Source organism: Schistocerca piceifrons, chromosome 2, assembly GCF_021461385.2.
Source record: "Schistocerca piceifrons isolate TAMUIC-IGC-003096 chromosome 2, iqSchPice1.1, whole genome shotgun sequence".
Classification (NCBI taxonomy): Eukaryota; Metazoa; Arthropoda; class Insecta; order Orthoptera; family Acrididae; genus Schistocerca; species Schistocerca piceifrons.
The window spans coordinates 41,799,072-41,824,429 of record NC_060139.1 but is presented as its reverse complement, the minus strand read 5'-3'; the positions used below and the strand labels follow the sequence as shown (position 1 = coordinate 41,824,429).

At 42.9% G+C, this 25,358-nt stretch overlaps 1 protein-coding gene across 1 annotated transcript in view; it reads right to left on the bottom strand.

Moving 5' to 3' along the window:
• Positions 1–25,358, bottom strand: part of LOC124775131 (serine protease snake-like) — a 267,718-nt gene that overhangs the window by 90,086 nt on the left and 152,274 nt on the right. The window contains exon 4 of the mRNA XM_047249970.1: positions 21,738–21,880. Coding sequence (XP_047105926.1) covers positions 21,738–21,880 — 143 coding nt within the window. The remainder of the gene's footprint in view (positions 1–21,737; positions 21,881–25,358) is intronic.

The window sequence follows — 25,358 nt, the reverse complement described above, 5'->3', positions numbered from 1 at the left end:
TTGTTTCATAATCTAATTCATCCAGTATTGCATGATTTAATTTGACAAAATTCAATTCCCTATGCTTTGCTTTTCTTAATGTCCATCTTATCATCTCTGTTCAAGACACCACCTATTCTGCTCAACTGCTTTTCCATGCCCTTTTTATCTCTGACAATCAGAATGTGACAAGCAAAACTCCAAGTGTTCATTTCTTCTTCTTTCCCGCTCCAATTTTTTCTTTGATTTCCTTTACTGCTTGCTAAATGTACAGATGGAATAACATTGGGGATAAGCTACAACCCTGGCTCCCTCTCTGTAGTCACAGCTTCCCTTCCATGCCCCATTGACTCTTATAGCTGTCATCATGTGTCTGTACAAGTTACAAATAGGCTTTGACTCCCTACATTTTACTGCTGATACCTCCAGAGTTTCAAAAAGTGTACTCCAGTTGAAACTGTCAAAAGCTTTCTCCAACTTTACAAAAGCTTTAAATGTAGATTTGACTGCTGTCAGCCTATCTTCTAAGATAAGTTGTAGTGCAAGTGCTGCTTCACAAGTTCATACATTTCTCCAGAATCTGAACTGATCTTGTCCAAGGTCAGCTTCTACCAGTATTTCTATTCTTCTGTAAATAATTGATTTTAGTACTTTGCAACCATTACTTATTAATCTGATAGTTCTCTAATATTCACAACAGTCAGCACTTGCTTTCTTTGCAGTTTGAATTATAACCTCCTTCTTGAAGTCTCAGGGTATCTTGCCTGTCTCATTCATCTTGCACTCCAAGTGGAATAGTTTTCCTACAGCTGGCTTTCTCAAGGATATCAGTAGTTCTGAGGGAAGGTTGTCTACTTTGGGGACTTACAACTTTCAGTGGTTTGCCAAATTATTCTTGCAGCATCATATCTCCTACCTGATCATCTACATCCTCTTCACTTGCCTTCAAATTCATTTCCCTTGTGCAGTTCCTCTACACACTCCTTCCACCCTTCAGCTCTTCCTTCATTGCTTACAGTACTGGTTGTCCATCTGAGCTCTTTACGTTCATGCAGTTGCTTTTCTTTCACAATGTCTAATTTTCCTATAGGCAGTATCTATCTTTTCCCTACTTACCTATGCTTCTATATCAACATTATGAAAAGGAGAGATTGTTACTGAGTGTACCAATGGTGCAGGTGTAGAGTCTTTGACTAGTAGTCACAACATCCTGGATACTGGGTTCAAACCTACACACTTCTTAAATTTTGAATAAAAATCATCATCATCAGTTGTAGCCAAAAACAAGTGGCATAAGAAGTCACCCTCATTCTGCTGGCAGCATTGCCAAAGAGGGTGGAGTTGCAGACAGGGGTTCAGAGCACTCTTTTGTCCTTGGGGTGGGAAACAACCTGAAAGGTGGAAGAATCAGCAATAATCAACAATATGAGGATGCAGAAGGCAATGGAAACCGCAACATTAAAGACAAATAATGTGTATCCACAAGACATGTGGAATGTTATTGGAAAAGTGTAAGGTGGCCTGAGATTCTAGGCTAGGCCTACATTTGGATCTCCAGGAGGGGACTGCCAATGGTTAGATGACTATTAGAAAAAAGACTGAATAACCAATAAAATCGTAACACTCTATGAATTGATGCATAAAATGCCAGAAATTTGAATGTGACAGGGAAAATAGAAAAACTGAAAAGAGAAATTGTGACGTTCGACTGCTTTATTTCTTCACTGATTATCCTTGGTGTCAACGAACTGCATTGCTACACTGGCTGAAAAATAGGGCGGTAGAAGTTCAACACTGACTACTTTAAATGATGTAGCCGACAGGTGCACATTTGAGCCAGCCCTGACAAAACTCTACCATCTGATGAACAAGATGTATGAGACAGGTGAAATAACCTCAGGCTTCAAGAAGAATTTAATAATTCCAATCCCAAAGAAAGCAGGAGCTGACAGGTGTGAAAATTACTGAACTATCAGTTTAATAAGTCACAGCTGCAAAGTACTAACATGAATTCTTTACAGATGAATGGAAAAACTGGTAGAAGCCGGCCTCAAGGAGGATCAGTTTGGATTCTGTAGAAATGTTGCAACACATGAGGCAACACTGATCCTATGACTTATCTTAAAAGAAATATTCAGGAAAGGCAAACCTACATTTCTAGTATTTGTAGAGTTAGAGAAGGCTTTTGACAATGCTGACTAAGATACTCTCTTTCAAATTCTAAAGGCGGCAGGGTAAAATACGGGAAGAGAAAGGCTATTTACAATTTGTAAAGAAACCAGGTGGCTTTTATAAGTCAAGGGGCATGAAAGGGAAGCAGTGGTTGGGAAAGGAGAGATACAGGGTTATAGGCTATCCCCAATGTTATTCAATCCGTATATTCAGAGGGCAGTAAAGAAAACAAAAGAAAAAGTTGGGAGTAGGAATTAAAATTCATGGAGAAGAAATAAAAACTATGCGGTTTGCTGATGACTTCCTTTTTTTTTTTATTTATTTATTTTTTTTTTTTTTTTGTTATGGTTTTAGAGCATAAAACTGCTATGGTCATAAGCGTATATTCTGTGGCTTCGGGAAGGGTAAAAAACTGAATGTGAAATCAGCAGCAATGGGAGCGAAACTCAAGAAGGAGAGAAACTAAGAATGGAAGGAAATCTTAGAAAACTGCTATGGAAGGGGGAGTTGCATTCCCCAAGAAGGAGCTTCAAATGACCGATGTCATCTCACTGACACTGATAAACGCCAGGACTCAATCAGCTGAGCACCTGTCATCTACTAAAAGGGAAGATATATCAGGCGACAACTGTAAACTGGCGCGTTGCAGATTAAAATGGGTGCACTGAAGTAAAAGGTGTCTCACTGTCCATGGTTGAGAGCAGTGAGGACAAAGTGGGGGAAGATCACCAATTAAAAGATGTCAATGGCTAAAAAGACAGTTCCCTATCCGGTGTCTAGTTAAAATTACCTCCCCTCAATGATGAGGCCAGCAGGAAGAGGTTCAAGCACAGGGAAGAGGTTTTATGTCTCATAATTTATAATCGGGAAGTGTAGACCAATGTTTGTCCCATAACAGAGTAACACAACGACATAAAATGCTCTGTAAATCAGCAAAGGAAACCATGCAGACAGCAGGCCGAGGAAGACAGACTGCAGCCTTGGACGCTATATCAGCTGCTTCATTTCTGTAGCTACCAACATGCCCTGGGATCCTGGGATCCAGAGGAATGCCACAGAGACTCCCCCCAAGTAGAGCAAGTGGTGGCTGTCCTGAATCCAGTGGATCAGTGGGTGGACAGGATAAAGAGCTTGGAGGCTGAGAAGAGAGTTGAGCGAATCCAAGCATATAAGATACTGTAGCCACTTATAGCGATGGATATATTGGACAGCCTCGAGAACAGCATAAAGCTCCGCAGTAAAAACCAAACACTGGTCAGGAAGCCAAAATCTATTAGGGGCTTTGCCAAAAATATAGGCACTCCCAACACCAAATGTGGTCTTTGAGCCGTCAGTGTAAATAAATGTGGCATCCTCCATTTGTGCGTGTAGAGCAGCAAATAACCAACGACAAACTACAGGGGGGCTACCATCCCTGGGAAGATGACAAAGGGCACAGAGAAGGCAGGTCCGGGGATGAAGCCAAGATGGCACTGTACCCCCATTTGTCAAAAAAGTTTTAGGAAAGTGGAAGGAAAGAGAACGTAGTAGAGAGGAAGGGTGCCCTGCAACCCTAAATCCAAAGAGGCATTGAAAAAACGGGCATGTGTAATGACTCAGGAGGACAGCTCACCGATTGGACAGCGGAGGTTCAGCAGTCTCAGCGTAAAGGCTCTTCACAGGGCTGGTATAAAAAGCTCCAGATGCTAAACTCAGTCCACCGTGGCGGACAGAGTCGAGATGCCAGAGAATAGACAGACATGCAGAGGAGTAAAGTATGCTTTCGTAGTCCAATTTCGAGCGCACTAAGGCACAAAAGGGGCGCAGGAGGACCACTCAGTCCGCTCCCCAGGAGGTACCACTCAGAACACGTAGGGTGTTGAGGGAGTGCATACAGCGAGCTGAAAGATATGAAATGTGGAAGATCAGTACAGTTTTCTGTCAAACATAAGTCCCAAGAATTTGGCTATGTCGGTGAACAGAAGGTCGACAGGACCTATGCGTAGAGAAGGTGTACGATGCCAAAATTTTTCACAGACTGTCTTACTGGGAGAAAAGCAGAAGCCAGTGTCAATGCTCCATGAGTGAAGGCGATCGAAGCATCCTTGAAGGCTGATCCGTTGAGAGCTGTAGTAGATTGTAAAATCGTCGACAAAGAGGGAGCCCGAGTCATCAGGAAGGAGACAATCCATAGCTGAATTTATGGCGATGGCAAACAGTACAACACTCTGCATGGAGCCCTGGGGCACCCCATTTTCTTGGGAGAAAGAACAGGAGAGAGTGGTATGCACACACACCTGAAAGGTGCGCTCTGCCATAAATTCAAAAATAAAAATGGGTAGCTGACCTCGAAAGCCCCAAGAGAACAGTGTGCAGAGGATGCCTGTCCAACAGATATCATATGCTCTTTCCAGGTCAAAAAATATCACTATTATTCGGCATTTCCCAAGAAAATTATTCATGATATAAATGGAGAGAGCAACAAGATGGTCAACTGCAGAATGATGCTTTCGGTAACCACATTGGTCAGGTGTTAAGAGGTTTTGAGACTCTGGCCACCAGCCTAAACAGCAATTCACCATACACTCCAAAACATTGCAGACACCACTCGAAAAAGATGTGGGGCGATAGCTAGAGGGGAGACGTTTGGCCTTTCCAGGTTTCAGAACAGGAATGATGATAGCTTCGCGTCATCTTCTGGGAAAGGTACTGTCAGTACAAATTCTATTATAAAGGTGAAGGAGGTAATGCAGACTATGGTGTGATAAAAGCAGCAACATTTGGACGTGGATGCCATCTGGTCCTGGGGTGTAAGAGCAACAGTGTTCCTGCATAGAGAAAACAGTATTATAGCTTTCGCAATTTTGAGAGGAGAAAGCAAGAGGTCGCACTTCTGCTGCCCATTCCTTCGGGAGAAAGGCTGGCAGGTAATTTGACGAGCTCAAAATCTCAGCAAAGTGTTGACTCATTGAGTTAGAAATTGCGACTTGGATCACTAAGGTATCAGGCGCACCAGTGAGCCCAGAGATCGGGCAGAAACTAGACATGCCAAATAACCATCGAATTTGACTCCAAACTACAGATGAGGGAGTGAAGGAATTAAAGGAGCTGGTAAAGAAGTCCTACCTTGTGTTCTTGCTATGTGGATGATGCCACAGCATTGTACACATAATTGCTTATAGCGGATACAGCTGGCCAATGTAGGATGGTGGCAGGAAATACGAAGAGCATGTCTCCGCTTGCGTACTGCATCACGGCACATCTTGTTCCACCAAGGAACTGGGGGTGGGGGGGCACTGAGGCAAAGGGGAGGTACAAGGTATTGAACATACCGCAGCTGTAAGAATAACTTCTGTAACATGAGTGACCTGATCATCGATGCTAGGAAAGTAACGGTCATCGAATGTCGCTAGAGAGGAGGAAAGTGTCCAATTGGCTTGGGAAAACTTCCAGAGTCTTGGGCACATAGATGGCAGTTGTGGCTGTAATCGAAGGACACATGGAAATTGGCCACTCAAATGTGTATTAGCATGAGTGAACCATTCATAGTGCCAAGCTAGCTGAACACTACCGACTGTAAGGTCCAAATGAGAGAAGTTTGACGTGGAGGCAGACAAAAATGTAGGTTCCCCACTGTTGAGGCAAACAAGATCCACTTGGTGGTAGAGGTCAATCAATAGGGAGCCTTGCAGACAAGGACGCGGAGATCGCCAAAGCAGGTTGTGGGCAATGAAGTCCCAGCTGACCAAGGAGATGAAGGGGATTGGCTGTGGCTATTGTCATTGGTGTGGACGATGGAATGTATATTGTACAAAGGGAGGTGTATCCAGAAAGGGAAAGATGTACACCAACAGCTTGGAAGGAACTGTTTAAGGGGGTTGAGTGATAATGGACAGTATCATGGTGAAGAATCATAAGTCCCCTGTGTGCCAGAGTGCCATCAACAGAGCGGAGATCAAACAGGACCGACTGGAAATGAGGGAAGGGAAGACAATGCAGTCATGGGGATGTAGCTTTGTTTCCTGAAGACAGAAGTTGACCGGGGAGTAGGAATGTACGAGGATCGACAATTCATCCTAAATGGAGCAAATTCCACAGATATTCCAATAGATAATTGACACAGGGCAGACAGAAAAGGGGAAAAATCTCACCATGGTTGCCGTCAAGTCAATGACCACTGAGAGCTGGTAGCCGATGGCATGGAACGGCATTCAGCCAAAGGCAGAAGATCCAGATCCATAGGTTGCTCGGAGGCAGCTCCTGCTGCCAGTGATCGGCTGGTGGATCGGCCACCAGCAGCACATCTCGGCGACACAGAAGACGGCCGAGGGCGGCTACCACTGACTGGCGCTGTAGATAAGACACGCCGTGGCAGAGAAGGAGAGGAACTGTGTTTCTTTTGAGCCTTCGTGGAAGCAGGACAGTGAGAGGAGAGAGAAATCGATGGTTGGGAGGTTGGGGTACGTAAAAATCTCCACGAGTGGGCTCTTTTAGAAGGCCGGGCATCCGATTTTTGGGCCTGTGATTTAGCAGGAGCCAATGAAGGGTGAGCTTGAGAGTGAGCCAGGTGATAGTGGGGAGGATGACCGGGCAATCTTTGAGCTAGCTGATCTGACAACCGTAGCACTAAAGGTGAGATCATGAGTCTGTGTCGCTACTTCCTTAGTAGGCCGAGGAGATGCAAGGACAGTGCTGTATTTTCCCACTGGGAGCACAATGGGCTTTCTACCAGCAAATAACTTATGAACAGCAAATGTTGACACCTTTTCCTACACTTGGATTTCCTGAATAATTCATTCATCTTTGAAAATAGGGCAATCTCTAGAAGAGGCACCATGGTCACCCATACAGATGATGCAATGAGGGGATGGAGGTGGACAATCACCCTCATGGGCATCCCTGCCATATATAACTTATGTGGCCAGATTGGATCATGACTGGCTGGTATGATTAAACCGTTGACACCGATAGCAACACATAGGGTTGTGGATGTAAGGGTGAACTGAAATGATCTCGTATCCCACTTTAATGTTCAATGGAAGTTGAACTCCGTCAAACATTAAGAAGAGAGTATGTGTTGGTACCAAGTCCTAGTCAACCCTTTTCATGACTCAATGTATGGTCATTACGCCCTTGTCAGGCAGGTAATGTTAAATGTCCTCATTGGATAATCCTTCGAGTGAGCATGTATAAACCACCCCACGTGATGAATTTAAAGTACGGTGCACCTCCACCCAGACAAGGATGGTGTGTAGCAGTGTAGTTTGCAGCAATTTTTGTGCCTGGAGGCACAACAATGTGCCATTCCGTAATTGGGATTAAGACTTTACAGGACCTGCAATTGCGTCAACTCCTTTCTGAATAATGAATTGTTGACCTTCGTCAGACTAAGAAACAACTAGGAACTTTGACACTGATGGAAGAATTGTCCGTGGCTGAGACTCATCTTGCTTTCTCTTGTAGGCAGAAGTTGTAGGAGTAGAGGAAATCATTGCAAAAGTATCCCCAAAGATTACCAGTGTCTCCGATGGTGCAATCCTTCCTCATGGGGGCCCCTCTCTGAGAGCACTCCCGCCTTTGGTGATTGTCCACACCTCAGGTCACACCTCTCGAGAAACAAATGGAGGGACCAATCGGCACATTCAGAAGGTACCACCTTGGGTAATCACCCCTCTCCGGGCATGGCCTTTACCAGGGGGTACGTACATGTCCTACTTGTCTACTTGGGGTGGGGAATTACGCATTACCCCATCACCGGCTATGTGTGGGAACACGTTGGTTGGCCTTCAGACAAGCACAGGGAGGAAAGAAAGAGAAAGGGGGAAACAAAGAAAAGGAAAGAAGAGAGGTCTCAAATTCCACAGTGAAGAAGAGGGTGAAGAGAAAAAGCAAGGAAAAGAGAAGGATAAAGAGAGGACAGATACTTTCCAGCAGAGAGAACAAAGAAGAGAAACTATGTCTTTGAGCTTTAACCAATTCTATTTGTGCAGTTAATTTTCGTTCCGTCTCTTCGGCCTGATCTTTAAGTTCGTTGTCTCTTCGGCCTGATCCGCTGCTCTAATTCGGAAAAACTGCTATTCACATTCAAAATAATGAATATGTGAAAATCATTCAGTTAAATTACACTTATTTTATAACATACGCTTCTCTGGTCATGTACAGAAATCATATTAAGAAACGCAAGTAAGACTACAACATTTTAAACAAAAAAAAAAAGGCGTAGAATGACAGTTATTAGACATGTACATAAATTTGATGTAGGTATAATTGCAAGCAATCTGTTTAACATATCACTGATAGTGTAATGGTGAACGGAAAGCATCGTAATCCGGACATAGGCACGAAACATGTTCCCAAATAGAAGGAGAAGGGGAAGGGAAGAGGTGGGGGGGGGGGGGGGGAGGTGGCAGGGAAGGAGGGGTTGACAGGGAGGAATGTGGAAAAGGAAGGTATGCAGCCTGGAAAGGAAAGAGAGTCACACTAGTTCGGGGTCCAATGTTCGCCATGCACGTATCCACAAAGGAGCTGTGGACCCCCTGGGCGGCCTATGACATTGTAGTTCTGTCAGAGACAGGAAAGGACCTGGAAGAGCAGTTGAATGGAATGGACAGTGTCTTGAAAGGATATAAGATGAACATCAACAAAAGCAAACAAGGATAATGGAATGTAGTCAAATTAAATCAGATGATGCTGAGGGAATTAGATTAGGAAATGAGACACTTAAAGTAGTAAAGGAGTTTTGCTATTTTGCGAGCAAAATAACTGATGATGCTTGAAGTAGAGAGGATATAAAATGTAGACTGGCAATGGCAAGGAAACCATTTCTGAAGAAGAGAAATTTGTTAACATCGAGTATTTGTATGGAGCGTAGCCATGTATGGAAGCGAAACATGGACGATAACTAATTTAGACAAGAAGACAACAGCTTTCGAAATGTGGTGCTACAGAAGAATGCTGAAGATTAAATGGGTAGATCACATAACTAATGAGGAGGTACTGAATCGAATTGGGGAGAAGAGGCATTTGTGACACAACTTCACTAGAAGAATGGATCTATTGGTAGGACATGTTCTGAGGCATCAAGGGATCACCAATTTAGTGTTGGAGGATAGCGTGGAGGGTTTGTTTGTTTGTTTTGTTTTAGGGCACAAAAACAACTGGGGTCATACAAGCCCAAGTCAAAATTATAGTACACAAACACAGAGACGAGAGAAACAACTATATTTCAGTCCCAATACACAGAACAGGAGACAGCTAAAATAGGCATATGGAAAGAGGGCTAAAAAAACACACAAAAATGGAGGTCCAAAACCAAAAATTAAATGGCCTTCGCCGTATTGCTTTGGTGAATAACGATGGCTAAAAAGGCAGTGCCCAATACGCAGCCAAGTTAAAATAATCTCCTTCCGGCGGGAGAGCCGAGAGCAGTCGTCCAAGGTGCCGAGATAGCTTAATAAGCTGAAGCTTATTCCCATGAAGGGAGGACCATTGGCGACGCCAAATGGGCACCACCTCCTGACAGATGATAATGCAGAGATCATCGGAGGGAATATAGGTACTCAAAGGCTAAGGTAAGAGGACTGCAGCCTTGGCAGCATCATCAGCAGCCTCGTTTCCTGGCAGACCGACATGACCAGGGACCCACAGAAACATGACATTGGCTCCACCAAGAGTGAGCAAGTGACAGTTTTCCTGGACCTGCTGCAGTGTACAGCACAGAGAGACTTTGGAGGGCTGAGTGAGTCTGGGCAGAGGACACAATTGGAAAGGCTGTGTCACCAGACGTACTTCGTGGCCTGATACAAGGTGAAAAGCTCAGCTGTAAATACTGAGGACTGTACCTGAAGCCAATGTTGAAAGACATGGGTGCCAATGACAAAGGCACACCCAACCCCACAGTCAGTCCAAGAGCCATCAGTGTATACAAAGATACTATCGCTAAGTTCCATGCAAAGGTCGTGAAACTGAAGGTGATAGACTGAGGCTAGGCTAGAGTCCTTAGGAAGTGAATGAAGGCCAAGGTTAACATGGGCCGCTTCAAGAAGCCAAGGTGGTGAAGGGTTCACACCCACTGGGAAAGTTGCAGGTAGCGTGAAGTTAAGCCGCCATAGCAAGTGGCGAAAATGGACTCCAGGAGGTAACAGAGAAGAGGGTCAAGCCCCATACTGACGATCAAAGCAAACATAAAAGAAGGAGGCATAGGTGGGGTGGCAATGCATGGCAGACAAACGGCATGCGTACCTGCTGAGGAGCAAATCACTGCGGTAGGACAGTGGTAGTTCAGCAGCTTCAGCATACAGACTCTCAACCAGGCTGGTGAAAAAGGCACCCGTGGCCAAACAGACACCATGATGATGGACAGTGTTGAGATGGCATAAAAGGGATGGGCATGCAGATGCACATCAAAGCACCCGTAGTCGAGTTTCGAACGGACAAGGAACTGGTACAAATGGAGGAGGGTGGTTTGATCAGCACCCCAAGAAATACTATTAAGGACACTTAGGACATTGAGCGACAATGTACAGCAGGCTGCGAGGTAAGAGACATTGGAGGACCAAGAGTGTTTCCTATCGAGCATGAGCCACAGGAATTTCGTAGTGTCAGCAAAAAGAAGGGCAATATGCCCAAGATGTAGAGATGGTGGGAGACGGTTTTGTCAGTGGAAAAGTGAAAGATATTGGCAATACTTCAGGAGTGAAGATGATCAAGACAGCGCTGAAGATGCCACTCAGAGAGACAGGGCCTTGAAGAACTGCAGTAGATGGAAAAATCATTGACAAAAATGGAGCCGGAGATGCCCGGCAGGAGGCAGGCCCTTATAGGGTTAATGGCAATAGCAAAGAGAATGATGCTCAGGACAGAATTCTGAGGCACACCATTTTTCCTGAATAAAGGTGTCCAACAAGGCAGGACCCACATGTACCTTGAAAACTCGGTCTCGTAAAAATGCCCGAAGAAAACAGCCCACAGAAGCCCACTTGTAAAGAATACGGAGGATCCACTTCTCCAGCAGGTGTCGTAGGCCTTCTCCAAATCGAAAAAAACAGCCACAGTCTGGGATTTCCACAGAAAACCATTCATAACATGTGTGGACAAAGTAATGAGATTGTCAACTGCAGAATGCCGCACTCGAAATCCACACTACGCATTCATGAGTAAATGGCAAGACTCAAGCCACCACACCAGCCGGGCATGAACCATATGTTCCATCACCTTACAAATGCAGCTGGTAAGAGTGATAGGGTGGTAGCTAAAAGGAAGGTATTTGTCCTAATCAGGTTTAGGTATGGGTATGATGGTGGCTTCACACCAGCAGCCAGGAAATGTGCCCTCAACCCAGATGTGATTGTATGTGTTAATGAGAAAGTGCTTGCCTGCAAGAGAGAGGTACTGCAACATCTGAATGTGGATGGCGTCTGGTCCTGGGGCGGAGGACCGGGATGAACTGAGAGCATGATCTAGCTCCCTCATAGTGAAGGCGGCAGTGTAGCACTCACAATTCGGAGAGGAGAAGGGTATTGCCCAAGTCTCCTCCACTCGTTTCTGATGGATGAAGGCAGGGTGATAGTGGGAAGAGCTCAAAACTTCCACAAAATGGCAGCCCAAGGTGTTGGAGATAGCAAAAGGATCCATGATGACATCAGCACCTACTGTCAGGCCGGATGTGGTTCCAGAGAGCCGTCGAAAGTTGGCCCAAACGACACAGGAAGGTGTGGAACTGTTAAAAGAACTAGTGTAGGAAATCCACTTAGCTCGTTTGCTATCCTGAAGAGCTCTATGACACTTAGCATGCATCTGTTTATAATGAATGCAGTTTTCCAGCATTGGGTTGCAGTTGAAACTGCAGAGAGCACATCTCCATGCCCAAATTGCATCGTGGCATGCCTCAGTCCACCAAGGGACTGGGACATGATGTGGTAAAGAGGAATTGTGAGGAACAGAACATTCTGCAGCAGTAAGGATAACGTTAGTGTGATAGTCCACCTGGTCATCACAACTGGGGAAATCTTGTTCTGCGAAGGTCGCCAGAGAGGAGTAAAACAGCCAGTCAGCCTTAGTAAGCTGCCATTTGGGCATGCATTTGGATGGGGTAGGAGTCAGCAGATGGAGAGCCCATGGGAAATGGTACCTTGAATAGGCGTCAGAAAGAACTGACAACTCAAGACGATGGGGAAGCTGGGCATTGCAAAAGGATAGGTCCAAATGGGAAGTGTGCAAGGAGTCAGAAAGGAAAGTGGGTGCTCTAGTGTAAAGGCAGAAGAGGTAGAGTTGGTTAAGAAGGTCAGCCAAGAGCGCACCTCTCTGGCATGACCCAGGAGAACCCCAAAGGGGATGATGTGCATTAAAGTCACTGAGTAGTAAAAAAGGGGGAGGGAGCTGCCCAATAAGCTGAAAGAAGTCTGCTCTGGTGACATCGAAGGATGGAGGTATGTATATGGTACAAAGGGAGAAAGTCAGATGGGGAAGGAAAAGGCAAACGGCAACAGCTTGAAGGTGGGTAGGCAGGGAGATGGGTTGACTATGAAGATCATCCTGTATAAGCAGCATGATGCCCCCATGAGATGGGATGCCGACCTCAGGGGGAAGGTCAAAACTAATCGGTAAGTAATGGGAAAGCTCAAAGTGGTCTTGAGGGCGCAGGGCACAATTTCATTTCCTTAAGGCAGAGTACAAGTGGATGCTGCAATGCTAGAAGCAGCTGTAAATCCTCTTTGTGAGACTGAAGGCTGTAAACGTTCCATTGGAGGACAGTAATGAGGCGGAAGAGATTTAGTGGTCTCAACTCAGCAGCTGCCGAGGGACAGTTGGTGTAGAGTCGCTACTACAGGGCATAGAAGCAGGAGGATCCTGCTCCATGGGATCCACAGAAGCATCAGTGTGCTTTTGCGGTCAGTCTGTGGAGTCCAACGATGAAAAATGGTTCATGGTGTGAACTGGCAAGACAGAGGTTGCCGGGCTAAGCGAGCACGTGGCAACACCATCGAGCAGATCTTCGAGTTGGTGATGGAGAAGACCATTTGTCTTTGGAAGACTTCTTTGAGCCCTTCTGGTTAGAGGAAGACTTGGGTGTTTGGCTGGAGGGATGGAGGAAGTCTTCTCGGGAGTACTCCTTCTGTCCTTTCCTGCCAGATGGGTGTGTAGTGGGTAGCTTCGCCCCTTCAGGCCAGAGTTTGACGGCTTGTTGCACAGAGGGATGGGGCAACGGTGATGCTACTTTGACACTGGGTAACTTCAAAACCTCAGGGCCAAATTTGAGGTTGCATGTCTGCGTGGCCATGTCCTTTATGGAGCAAGGTGTAACAAGAACACAACTATAAGTGCCAGATGGGAGAACACAGGGTTTTTGGCTAGCCAGTAATTTGCGAGCTACTGGGTAAGGCCTTTACCCAAATCCCTTGAACAGCCTGTTCATCTAGATACAAGGGACAATCCCGAGAGGAGGCAGCATGGCTGCCATTGCAGTTGATACAGCGGGGAAAAGGAGGCGGACATTCGCCCTCGTGTGCATCCCTGCCACAGGTTTTGCATTTGGCTGGGTGTCGACAAGATGTTCGAGTATGGTTTAAATGATGACACTGGTAGCAGTGCATCAGATTCAGAATGTATGGCTGGACTCTGATGGTTTCATAGCCTGCTTTAATCTTGGGCAGCAGCACCACTCTATCAAAGGTGAAGAAAAGAGTGCGGGTGGGCACCAAGGAGGAATCGACCTTTTTCATTACACGATGGACAGCAATGACACCCTGATCAAAGAGGTAAGATTGTATTTCGGCCTTGGTAGACCATCAAGCAGCCTCGACACAAACAGGGTAGCCCTGGAGAAGTGAGGCAGCAAGCAGTTGTTGTGCTTGAGAATCAGAAGCCATCTCCAAAAGCAAAGTTCCATTCTGTAAACGAGAGCAGGATTTCACAGGGCCAGCAAATGGCATCAACACCTTTCTGAATAATAAACAGAATATCCGTGGCAAAGGACTGACAGTCTTCAGTAAGTGATAACACAAGGAATTGCGGTGCAGTAGGAAGGGTCTTCGAATCAGTAGCCTCATTACGTTTACATTTCGTCGACGTCGATGGAGAGGATGATTGACTCATTGTGAGGAAATCCCCCATGATTGCCAGCATCTTCGAAGGCACTCTCCTTCTGACTGGGGGCCCCCTTCAGAAAGGGGTCTACCCACCTTAGGTGATTGGTCACACCTCCTGAATACCTGACAGAGGGACCAATCAGCAATTTGGGAAGGTTAATGCTCAGGCAATCACCCGTCCCTGGGCCTGGCCTGTACCAGGGGTTTGTGCGAACCCCACCTGTTGACCTGGGGCTGGGAATTACACGTTACCCAGTCACCTGTTATGCATCAGCACACAGAGAGGAAGGAAAGAAAGAGGATCCTCAGACACTGAAGTGGAGGAACGAGAGAAGAAGGCAAACAAAGAAAGGAAAAGTGAGCAAAAAACAATGGTGAGATGGTTCTTACATCAGCAACACACAATACAGAACATTTCCCGTAACACCCCAGACATTTTCCCCAAGGGAGGGGAAAAAGAATAGCAAGAGGATAGACATACAGCATGGAAGGAAAAAGTGCTGCAAAGGCTGGGGCCCCATGGTAGCCAAGCACGAACCCACCAAAGAGTGGCGAGCCCCCTGGGTGGTTGTGGAGGGTAAATACCACAGAGGGAGACCAAGAAGTGAATACACTAAGCAGATTCAGAAGGATGTAGGTTACAGTAATTACTTGGAGATGAAGAAGCTTGAGCAGGATAGAGTAGCAGGGAGGGCTGCATCAAACCAGTCTCTGGACTGTAGACCATAACGACACACTGCTTGTAACATGAGTCATATGTAGACGCCATTTTGATGCTGCACTGTGGCTTTCCATCTGCCAGAATGATTTGAAACTTCACCAGTGCACAGAACAAACATCAAATGTGAAGCACCAACAAGGATGCTTGTCTATGTATATTAATATCTTCTTTAAAAAATGTGGGTCAAACCTCTTATCTTAGACACTGTAGCTACAAAAAGGCAGACCTTGTTGACAGTGTTAATACAGAGACAAAGATTAGCAGTCACATCATTATGGCAACCACAGTTACGAAAGTTAATAATTCAGTCAAGAAACTATGAGAGTGTGTCTACTAAATAGGGCAGATACGTAGTTGTTAGCATCTCATGTAAACATTGTTAGCATCTCATGTAAACAGTGAACTGACATCTCTCAATTCCAGTAACATAGATGTAGAGGAACTATGGCCAAAGTTTAAGCAAATTGTATATCGTAGTCTTGAGAGTTACATGCGTAGTAAGTGGATAAAGAATGTGAAAGACCCACCATAGTTTAATGACAACATTTGGAAGATGCTGATGAAGCAAAGACTGTTGCACTCTCGGTTTAAAAGAGAGTACACCAATGACAACAAGCAAAGGTTGGTGGATATTCATGTATTCAAGAGTAGCTTCACATATCTGTAAAAATGAAGTACTAACAAAATGTCAGTTTGGTTTCCAGAAAGGTTTTTCAACAGAAAATGCCATATATGCTTTCACCAGTCAAATTTTGAATGATCTGAATAACCGAACACCACCCATTGGGATTTTTTGTGATCTCTCAAAGGCTTTTGATTGTGTAAATCATGAAATTCTGCTAGACAAGCTCAAGTATTGTGGCATGAGTGGGACAGTGCACAAATGGTTTAATTCGTACCTAACTGGAAGAGTGCAGAAAGTTGAAATAAGTAGTTCTCGTAACACGCAAAGATCAGCACATTCCTCAAACTGGGGAACTATCAAGAATGGGGTTCCACAGGGGTCAGTCTTGGGTCCTTTGTTGTTCTTATTATATATTAATGACTTGCCATTCTATATTCATGAAGAGGCAAAGTTAGTTCTCTTTGCTGATGATACAAGTATAGTAATCACACCTGAGAAACAAGAATTAACTGATGAAATTGTCAATACTGTCTTTCAGAAAATTACTAAGTGGTTCCTTGTAAACGGACTCTCACTGAATTTTGATAAGACACAGTACATACAGTTCCGTACAGTGAATGGTATGACGCCATTAATAAATATAGACCTTAATCAGAAGCATATAGCTAAGGTAGAATATTCCAAATTTTTAGGTATGTCCATTGATGAGAGATTAAATTGGAAGAAACACATTGATGATCTGCTGAAACGTTTGAGTTCAGCTACTTATGCAATAAGGGTCATTGCAAATTTTGGTGATAAACATCTTAGTAAATTAGCTTACTACGCCTATTTTCACTCATTGCTTTCATATGGCATCATATTTTGGGGTAATTCATCACTGAGGAATAAAGTATTTATTGCACAAAAGCGTGTAATCAGAATAATAGCTGGAGTCCACCCAAGATCATCCTGCAGACATTTATTTAAGGATCTAGGGATATTCACAGTAGCTTCTCAGTATATATACTCTCTTATGAAATTTGTTATTAACAACCAAACCCAATTCAAAAGTAATAGCAGTGTGCATAACTACAATACCAGGAGAAAGGACGATCTTCACTATTCAAGATTAAATCTAACTTTGGCACAGAAAGGGGTGAATTATACTGGCACTAAAGTCTTTGGTCACTTACCAAATAGTATCCTTCTACTCCTTAGAGGAATTTTTAGATATAAATTAAGAAAAAAAAATATTAAAAAAATAAAAAATAAAAAATAAAGAAAAACAAAAAACACAAAAAATAAAGTTGTTATATTAACTTAAGTATGTTGTTAAATTAACCTAATTATGTCATGTATTGGAAAATTCGACTCGTTCCACATCATTACGAAATATCGTATTCATGATCCATGGAACTAGTTTTAATCTAATCTAATCTAATCTAATCATGCATCTATGAAAAGATCTATGTGCAAAGCATATGACTACCACCGTAACACCTTAGCAAAAATCTGAAAGAGAACCCGAGAAAATTCTGATCCTATGTAAGACTGCTAAGAAGGCTTGCATTTAGTACCTTGTTGACCAGTCTGGTGTGGCAGCTGAAGATAGCAAAACAAAAGCTGAATTTTTAAATTTCAGTTTCAGATATCACTCACACAGGAGAATCAAATAAACATACTGTCATTCGACCATCGAACAAACTCACATAAGGATGACTTAGTAATGAGCATCCCTGGCATAGAGAAACAACTAAAAGATTTGAAAGCAAAAAAATCACCAGGTCCAGATGGAGACCCAATTTGGTTTTACAAAGAGTACTCTATGGCATTGGATCCTTACCTATATTGCATTTATCTTGAATCTCTCATCCACCATAAAGTCCCAAGTGACTGGAAAAAAGTGCAGGTGACTCCAGTATTTATGAAGGTTAGAAGAATGGATCCACAAAATTACAGTCCAATCTTGCTAGTTACAGTTTTCTATAGAATCCTTAAACATACTCTCAGTTTGAATATAATAAACTTTCTTGAGACTGATAAGCTTATATCCACACATCAGCACGGTTTCAGATATCATCGCTCATATGAAACTCTGCTTCCCCTTTTCTCACATATATAGGGTGGTCCATTGATAGTGACCAGGCCAAATATCTCACGAAATAAGCATCAAACGAAAAAACTACAAAGAACGAAACTCGTCTGGCTTGAAGGGGGAAACCAGATGGCTCTATAGTTGGCTCGCTAGATGGCACTGTTATAGGTCAAATGGATATCAACTGCATTTTTCTAAAATGTGGAACCCCATTTTTATTACATATTCATGTAGTACGTAAAGAAATATGAATGTTTTAGTTGGACCACTTTTTTCACTTTGTGATAGATGGCGCTGTAATAGTCACAAACATATAAGTACATGGTATCATGTAACATTCCGCCAGTGTGGACAGTATTTGCTTTGTGATACATTACCCATGTTAAAATGGACCGTTTACCAATTGTGGAAAGGGTTGATATTGTGTTGATGTATGGCTATTGTGATCAAAATGCCCAACGGGCGTGTGCTATGTATGGTGCTCCGTATCCTGGATGACATCATCCAAGTGTCCAGACCGTTCTCCGGGTAGTTAAGTTATTTAAGGAAACAGGAAGTGTTCAGCCACATGTGAAACATCAGCCACGGCCTGAAACGAATGATGATGCCCAAGTAGGTGTTTTAGCTGCTGTCGCGGCTAATCTGCACATCAGTAGCAGACAAATTGCATGAGAATAGGGAATCTCAAAAATTTCGGTGTTGAGAGTGCTACATCAACTTCGATTTCACCCGTACTATATTTCTATGCACCAGGAATTGCATGGAGAGGACATCATGTACAGTTCTGCCACTGGGCACAAGAGAAATTACGGGAAGATGACAGATTTTTTTGAACATGTTCTATTTAATGACGAAGCGTCATTCACCAACAGCAGTAACGTAAACCAGCATAATATGCACTATTGGGCAACAGAAAATCCATGATGGTTGCGACAAGTGGAACATCAATGACCTTGGCAGGTTAATGTATGGTGCGGCATTATGGGAGGAAAGATAATTGGCCCCCATTTTATCAATGGCAATCTAAATGGTGCTATGTATGCTGATTTCCTACGTAATGTTCTAGTGATGTTACTACAAGACGTTTCACTGCATGACAGAATGGCGATGTACTTCCAACATGATGAATGTCCAGCACGTAGCTCGCGTGCGGTTGAAGTGGTATTGAATATCATATTTCATGACAGGTGGATTGGTCATCGAAGCACCATACCATGGCCCACACATTCACCGAATCTGATGTCCCCGGATTTCTTTCTGTGGGGAAAGTTGAAAGATATTTGCTATTGTGATCCACCAACAACGCCTGACAACATGCGTCAGCGCATTGTCAATGCATGTGTGAACATTATGGAAGGCAAACTACTCGCTGTTGAGAGGAATGTCATTACACGTATTGCCAAATGCATGGAGGTTGATGGACATCATTTTGAGCATTTATTGCACTAATGTGGTATTTACAGGTAATCACGCTGTAACATCTTGCATTCTCAGAAATGATAAGTTCACAAAGGTACATGTATCACATTGGAACAACCAAAATAAAATGTTCAAACGTACCTACGTTCATTATTTTAATTTAAAAAACCTACCTGTTACCCATTGTTCGTCTAAAATTGTGAGCCATATGTTTGTGACTATTACAGTGCCATCTATCACAAAGCGAAAAAATTGGTGCAACTAAACCATTCATATTTCTTTACGTACTACATGAATATGTAATAAAAAATGGGCGTTCCTATTTTAAAAAACGCAGTTGATATCCGTTTGACCTATGGCAGCACCATCTAGCAGGCCAACCATAGTGCCATCATTTCCCCCTCCAAGTTAGACAAGTTTCATTCTTTGTAGTTTATTCGTTTGACCCTTATTTCGTGAGTTATTTGGCCTGGTCACGATCAATGGACCACCCTGTATACTGCGAACAATGGATGAAGAGCAACTGGCTGATTCCATGTTTCTAAATTTCTGGAAAGCATTTGACATGGTGCCCCACAGCAGGCTGCTAATGAAGGTATGATAGTATTGGTTAAGTTCACAGGTATGAGAGTGGCTCGAAGGCTTCTGAAGTTGTAGAGCCCAGTATGTTGGCCTCGACAGTGAGTGTTCTTCAGTGACAAGGGTATCATCGGGACTGCCCCAGGAAGTGTGATGTTGTTGTTGTGGTCTTCAGTCCTAAGACTGGTTTGATGCAGCTCTCCATGCTACTCTATCCTGTGCAAGCTTTTTCATCTCCCAGTACCTACTGCAACCTACATCCTTCTGAATCTGCTTAGCGTATTCATCTCTTGGTCTCCCTCTACGATTTTTACCCTCCACGCTGCCCTCCAATACTAAATTGGTGATCCCCTGATGCCTCAGAACATGTCCTACCAACCGATCCCTTCTTCTGGTCAAGTTGTGCCACAAACTTCTCTTCTCCCCAATCCTATTCAATACTTCCTCATTAGTTATGTGATCTACCCATCTAATCTTCAGCATTCTTCTGTAGCACCACATTTCGAAAGCTTCTATTCTCTTCTTGTCCAAACTATTTATCGTCCATGTTTCACTTCCATACATGGCTACACTCCATACGAATACTTTCAGAAATGACTTCCTGACACTTAAATCAATACTGGATGTTAACAATTTTCTCTTCTTCAGAAACGCTTTCCTTGCCATTGCCAGCCTACATTTTATATCCTCTCTACTTCGACCATCATCAGTTATTTTGCTCCCCAAATAGCAAAACTCCTTTACTACTTTAAGTGCCTCATTTCCTAATCTAATTCCCTCAGCATCACCCAACTTAATTAGACTACATTCCATTATCCTTGTTTTGCTTTTGTTGATGTTCATCTTATATCCTCCTTTCAAGACACTGTCCAATCCATTCAACTGCTCTTCCAAGTCCTTTGCTGTCTCTGACAGAATTACAATGTCATCGGCGAACCTCAAAGTTTTTATTTCTTCTCCATGAAGTGTGATAGGACCACTGTTGTTCTCCATAAACGAAAATGATTTGGTGGACAGAGTGGAGGGTCATCTGCAGTTGTTTGCAGATGATGCTATCATGTACAGTAAGGTGTCAAAGTTGAGTCACTGTAAAAGGATATAAGATGATATAGACAAAATTTCTAGTTCATGCAATGAACAGCAGCTAGTTCTAAATGTGAAAAAATGAAAGTTAATGTAGATCACCATGAAGAACAAATCTGTATTGTTTGGATCCAGTATTACTAGTGTCCTGCTTGGCACAGTCAAGTCTTTTAAATATCTGGGTGTAAAATAGCAGAGTAACATGAAGTGAAACGAGCATGTGAGAACTATGGTAGGGAAAGTGAATCGTCAACTTTGGTTTATTGGGAGTATTTTAGGAGAAAGTGGTTCACCTGTAAAGGAGACCACATATAGGACACTGGTGCGACCTATTCTTGAGTACTGCTCAAGTGTTCGTGATACGTACCAGGTCAAATCAAAGGAAGACATCAAAGCTTTTCAGAGGCAGGCTGATTGATTTGTTACCAGTAGGTTGAACAACACACAGGTGTTATGAAGATGCTTCAGAAACTCAAATGGGAATCCTTGGAGGAAAGGTGACTTCTTTTCAAGAAACATTATTGAGAAAATTTAGAGAACCAACATCTGAATCTGACTGTCCAAAGATGTTACTGCTGCCATCATACACTGCAGCTAAGGACCACAGACATAAGATTTGTGAAACTGGGGCTCATATGGAGGAATATAGATAGTCATTTTCCCCCTCACTCTATTTATGAGTGGAACCCATAAGGAAATGACTTTAGTGAGTCATGCACCGTACAGTGGCTTGCGGAGTATCTACGTAGATGTAGATGTAGGTGTAGGTGTAGGTGTAGATATAGATATAGACAGAAATATTAATTAACTAAAACCATAAAAAAAGCAAATGTAATTAGATTTTTAAAAAATGATTGCCAATTCTTGCATAAGAAATTAACTTTAAGCCATAAAGAGTTCAATGCTTTACATGACAAAATCCATACAACGTAAATTCTTTCACATATTAATAAGGCAATCAATCAAGCAAACATAACATCTGAAAATTCAAAAACCTTAAGAAAAATTGCAACTTACTCTCTTCACTAATACTCCTCCTAGTTTTCTGACTGGAAGTGTTACCAAATTGTGTAGTAGGAGGCTGGAACTCAGAGCCAAACCTTCTGTTTGGTTGTTTGGTTGGTGATTCAGGTAGTCCATTTGGTGGTGTTTCTGGCTTTCTGTAGGAATGAAAAATCCACTTTAGCTACGAACAATGCGACACAGCAGTAACAGTTATTGAAAAAGCATATATCTTATGACAATATACAGAAATATGTAGATTTTGTAAATTTATGACTTTTCAACAATGAGAATTACAACAGAATACACTTCATATTAGTTGCCAAACAATGGAAAATCCAGGATGAAATGTAACAATATTATGAAACGGAAAGTTGCTACTCACCATGTAGCGGAGGTGCTGAGTCACAGATATGCACAACCAAAAGAATGTCACAAATAAATAAAGCTTTTGGCCTTTAAAGGCCTTTGTCAACAATAGACATAGACATAGACATACACAAAACACACACACAGCTCTCTCTCTCTCTCTCTCTCTCTCTCTCTCTCTCTCTCTCTCTCTCTCTCACACACACACACACACACACACACACACACGCACGCAAGCGCCCGCGCGCGCCCGCACACACACACACACACACACACACACACACACACTTGGAAAGCTTTATTTATTTGTGCCTATCTGCAACTCAGCATCTCCACTATACGGTGAGTAGCAACTTTCCTCTTCATAATATTGTAATATTAGTTGTATGTGTTTTATATTTAGATGCCAGTCTAAGATGAACAGCCATTTAGAAAAATTAATATGATGTTTCCCTTTAACACCTCATTTGAAAACAGATCGGCAAATAATTTTGGATTGTTTATTCACCAGGAATCTTCAATAACAAATAAAACTAACTGAGTCCTGTTTATAGCAAAGTATTTCATTTGAAAATCAACTTCAGGGCTACAGGGCTTTGGTTTGACACATCAGTTATCTTCCCTGAAGTACTGCAGAGTGTATACCAAGCCAACATTGTGTAAGTCCTATTTTAACATTCCTGTTCAAATGCTCATTATGTTGCATTATAACTAAATTGCTTATAAGTTATGTAGTGTATTCTCCATTTTTAATGACAGTATGAGGGAAGACAACTACTCACTGCACAGTAGATTATTTATTTTGCCTGAAATGATTTAGGAAAACCACAGAAAACCTAAATCAGGTGAGTAATTGTCTTTATTCATTCCATTATTTGTATTCCATCACTGATTTTCAAACGCTATAGTGCCTTCCTCTATTTCATATATTTCTATGCACTATTGTTATGGCAACTGTACTATTCATTCACTCAGTCATTCCTTAATTATGATCTGACAATCACATAATCCAAGAGATTCTACTGGAATTTGGCACAAACCAAGGTATAAACAAACATGGTGAAGCAGCAATTAGGAACTGAATTACTAACTGCTATCAACTATTTATGTTTACTTGAGCTAAATTTAACACAGTAAAATTAACAAGAAACTTTTGCTTTGAAAAAGGTTGTAGCTTCCTTAATTACACTATGTAGTTGCTGCTGATCTACTTCTAGCTTATTATGAATAGGACCACAGTGCTTTTCCTCACCGAACAACAGTTCTCTTTGAACACTTATTACTATTCTCACTACATGATTTGGAGCACTGTACGTTTTCATCAAATGATGTGTGCTGTGTGTGTGTGTGTGTGTGTGTGTGTGTGTGTGTGTGTGTGTGTGTGTGTGTGTGTGTGTGTGTGTGTGTGTGTTTGTATTTTGTTGGTGTCCAACAGCGAGGCAATCAGTGCCCTTACACTTATCAAAAGAAATTAATGTGGAGATAAACTAAGATTGTTGTACACTCATGCACTTGAAATGACCATACAGTCACACTATCCCACATGCTCCAAAACCAATTAGGAGAGAAAGTAACTATACATGAAATTAAAACACAGAAATCGAAACACAGAAGAGCTAAGAGAAAATGCAGAGTAATGTGACTGGCTGACCCTTACAAAAAACTTGGGTGAGCCAGTCACAATGTTGACACACTAAACACATCTCCCTAGAATTTTGTTAAAAATGTTGGACAATTTACAAAACTTTAAACACATTCTTTGGAACATTGCTTAAAATAGAAGGCAGATCTGTCAGCAAACCCACCATAGTCTGCTAGTCGGCAAATAATAATGCAGTGCAATAAATTGTAGTTGTGATGGGGCTGTGGTTTATGTGAAGACAAGTAAGAAGGACCTTATCCCATCGACATGGCTGAAAAGAAGTACGTCACGGCCAAGTTGTGGGCTTTACTACATAGAGCTTCTTGTAAGTCACTTCCAGCCACTTGTCTTCCCCTGGACACATGACCTTGTACCCCAACAGCAAGGTGACAGTATGCAGGGAGATGGCACACTGAAGTACCCACAGATCATGACATGCCTTCTTGGCTGCTTGATCTGCCCTTTCATTCCCCGCAATTCCCATGTGCCCAGGGACCCAACATTGTAGTTGGAGTATGGCATCCTGGATATTCTGGATGACTTTATCTGCTGGGTACAAACTTGGAGAGAGTAAAGGATGCTCAGAGAATTTGAACAGACAAGAAATTTAGCACCGAAAGAATGTTGCATCTGCTCCAGTGCCTGCAAGATCACATGTAATTCTGTGTCAAAGATGGTAAATTCCTGAGGCAGTACTACCTTGAGGGCATGATCTGGAAAAATGACAGAGTAACCAACAGAGTCTCCCTGCTTAGACCCATCCATAAAGACAGCTACATAGTTGCAGTGTACATATAAAATGTCTGTAAATATTGAACTAAAAACAGAAGCAGGAATACAATCTCTCCTGCACTGCACTAAATCTAAAATGACGCTGGGTCTCTGTAGTAACCAGGGCAGCAGGTGGTTAAAACCCTGGATTTAGGGTTGTACTTGCTCCACACTGAATGACTCCAGCGCACACTGCACATGGATCCCAAATGGCTGTGTGGCTTGGGGACAGTTGAAGAAAAGGTGTTCCAGAGGCAGATGAGCAACAGTACGGTGTGTGGGTGGAGTCGGAGCTGCAAGGAACTTACATGCCTGATGCAGCATGAGGAGCTGCTGCCAGATGGTAAGTGGCAGTTCCTTGACATCAGCATAGAGGCAGGGTATGGGGTTGGTCTTATAAGCACCCGGGGCCAGCTGAATCCCCTCATGGTGGATAGGCTCAATGATTGACGGTCTTGCTGATCCATACACCATGTAGCCACAGGCTTGCTATGAACACACCAAAGCTCTATAAAACTGGAGCACATGTGCCCATCTGCTCCCCAAGACCTGCGGCTAAAGCACTTTAAGATACTCAGTGTCTTGAGGGTTCTGGCTTTCAGGTCTCTTGGGTGAAGCAATAACGGCAATTTTGAGTAAAAAATGTGGCTCAGAAACAGCACTGAGTCTCTAAAATGTCCAAGTCAGGCAAATTAAAAGAAACAATGAGAATTATTAAAAGAAACATACACACTTATCTGCAGAAAACTGAAAACCCATCTTTGCAACCCACTTCCCTAACCTCTGCACTGTAAATTGCAACTGACTGCTTGCTGTTGCAACACTGTAGGAGGAACAGAAAACAGCAAAACCAT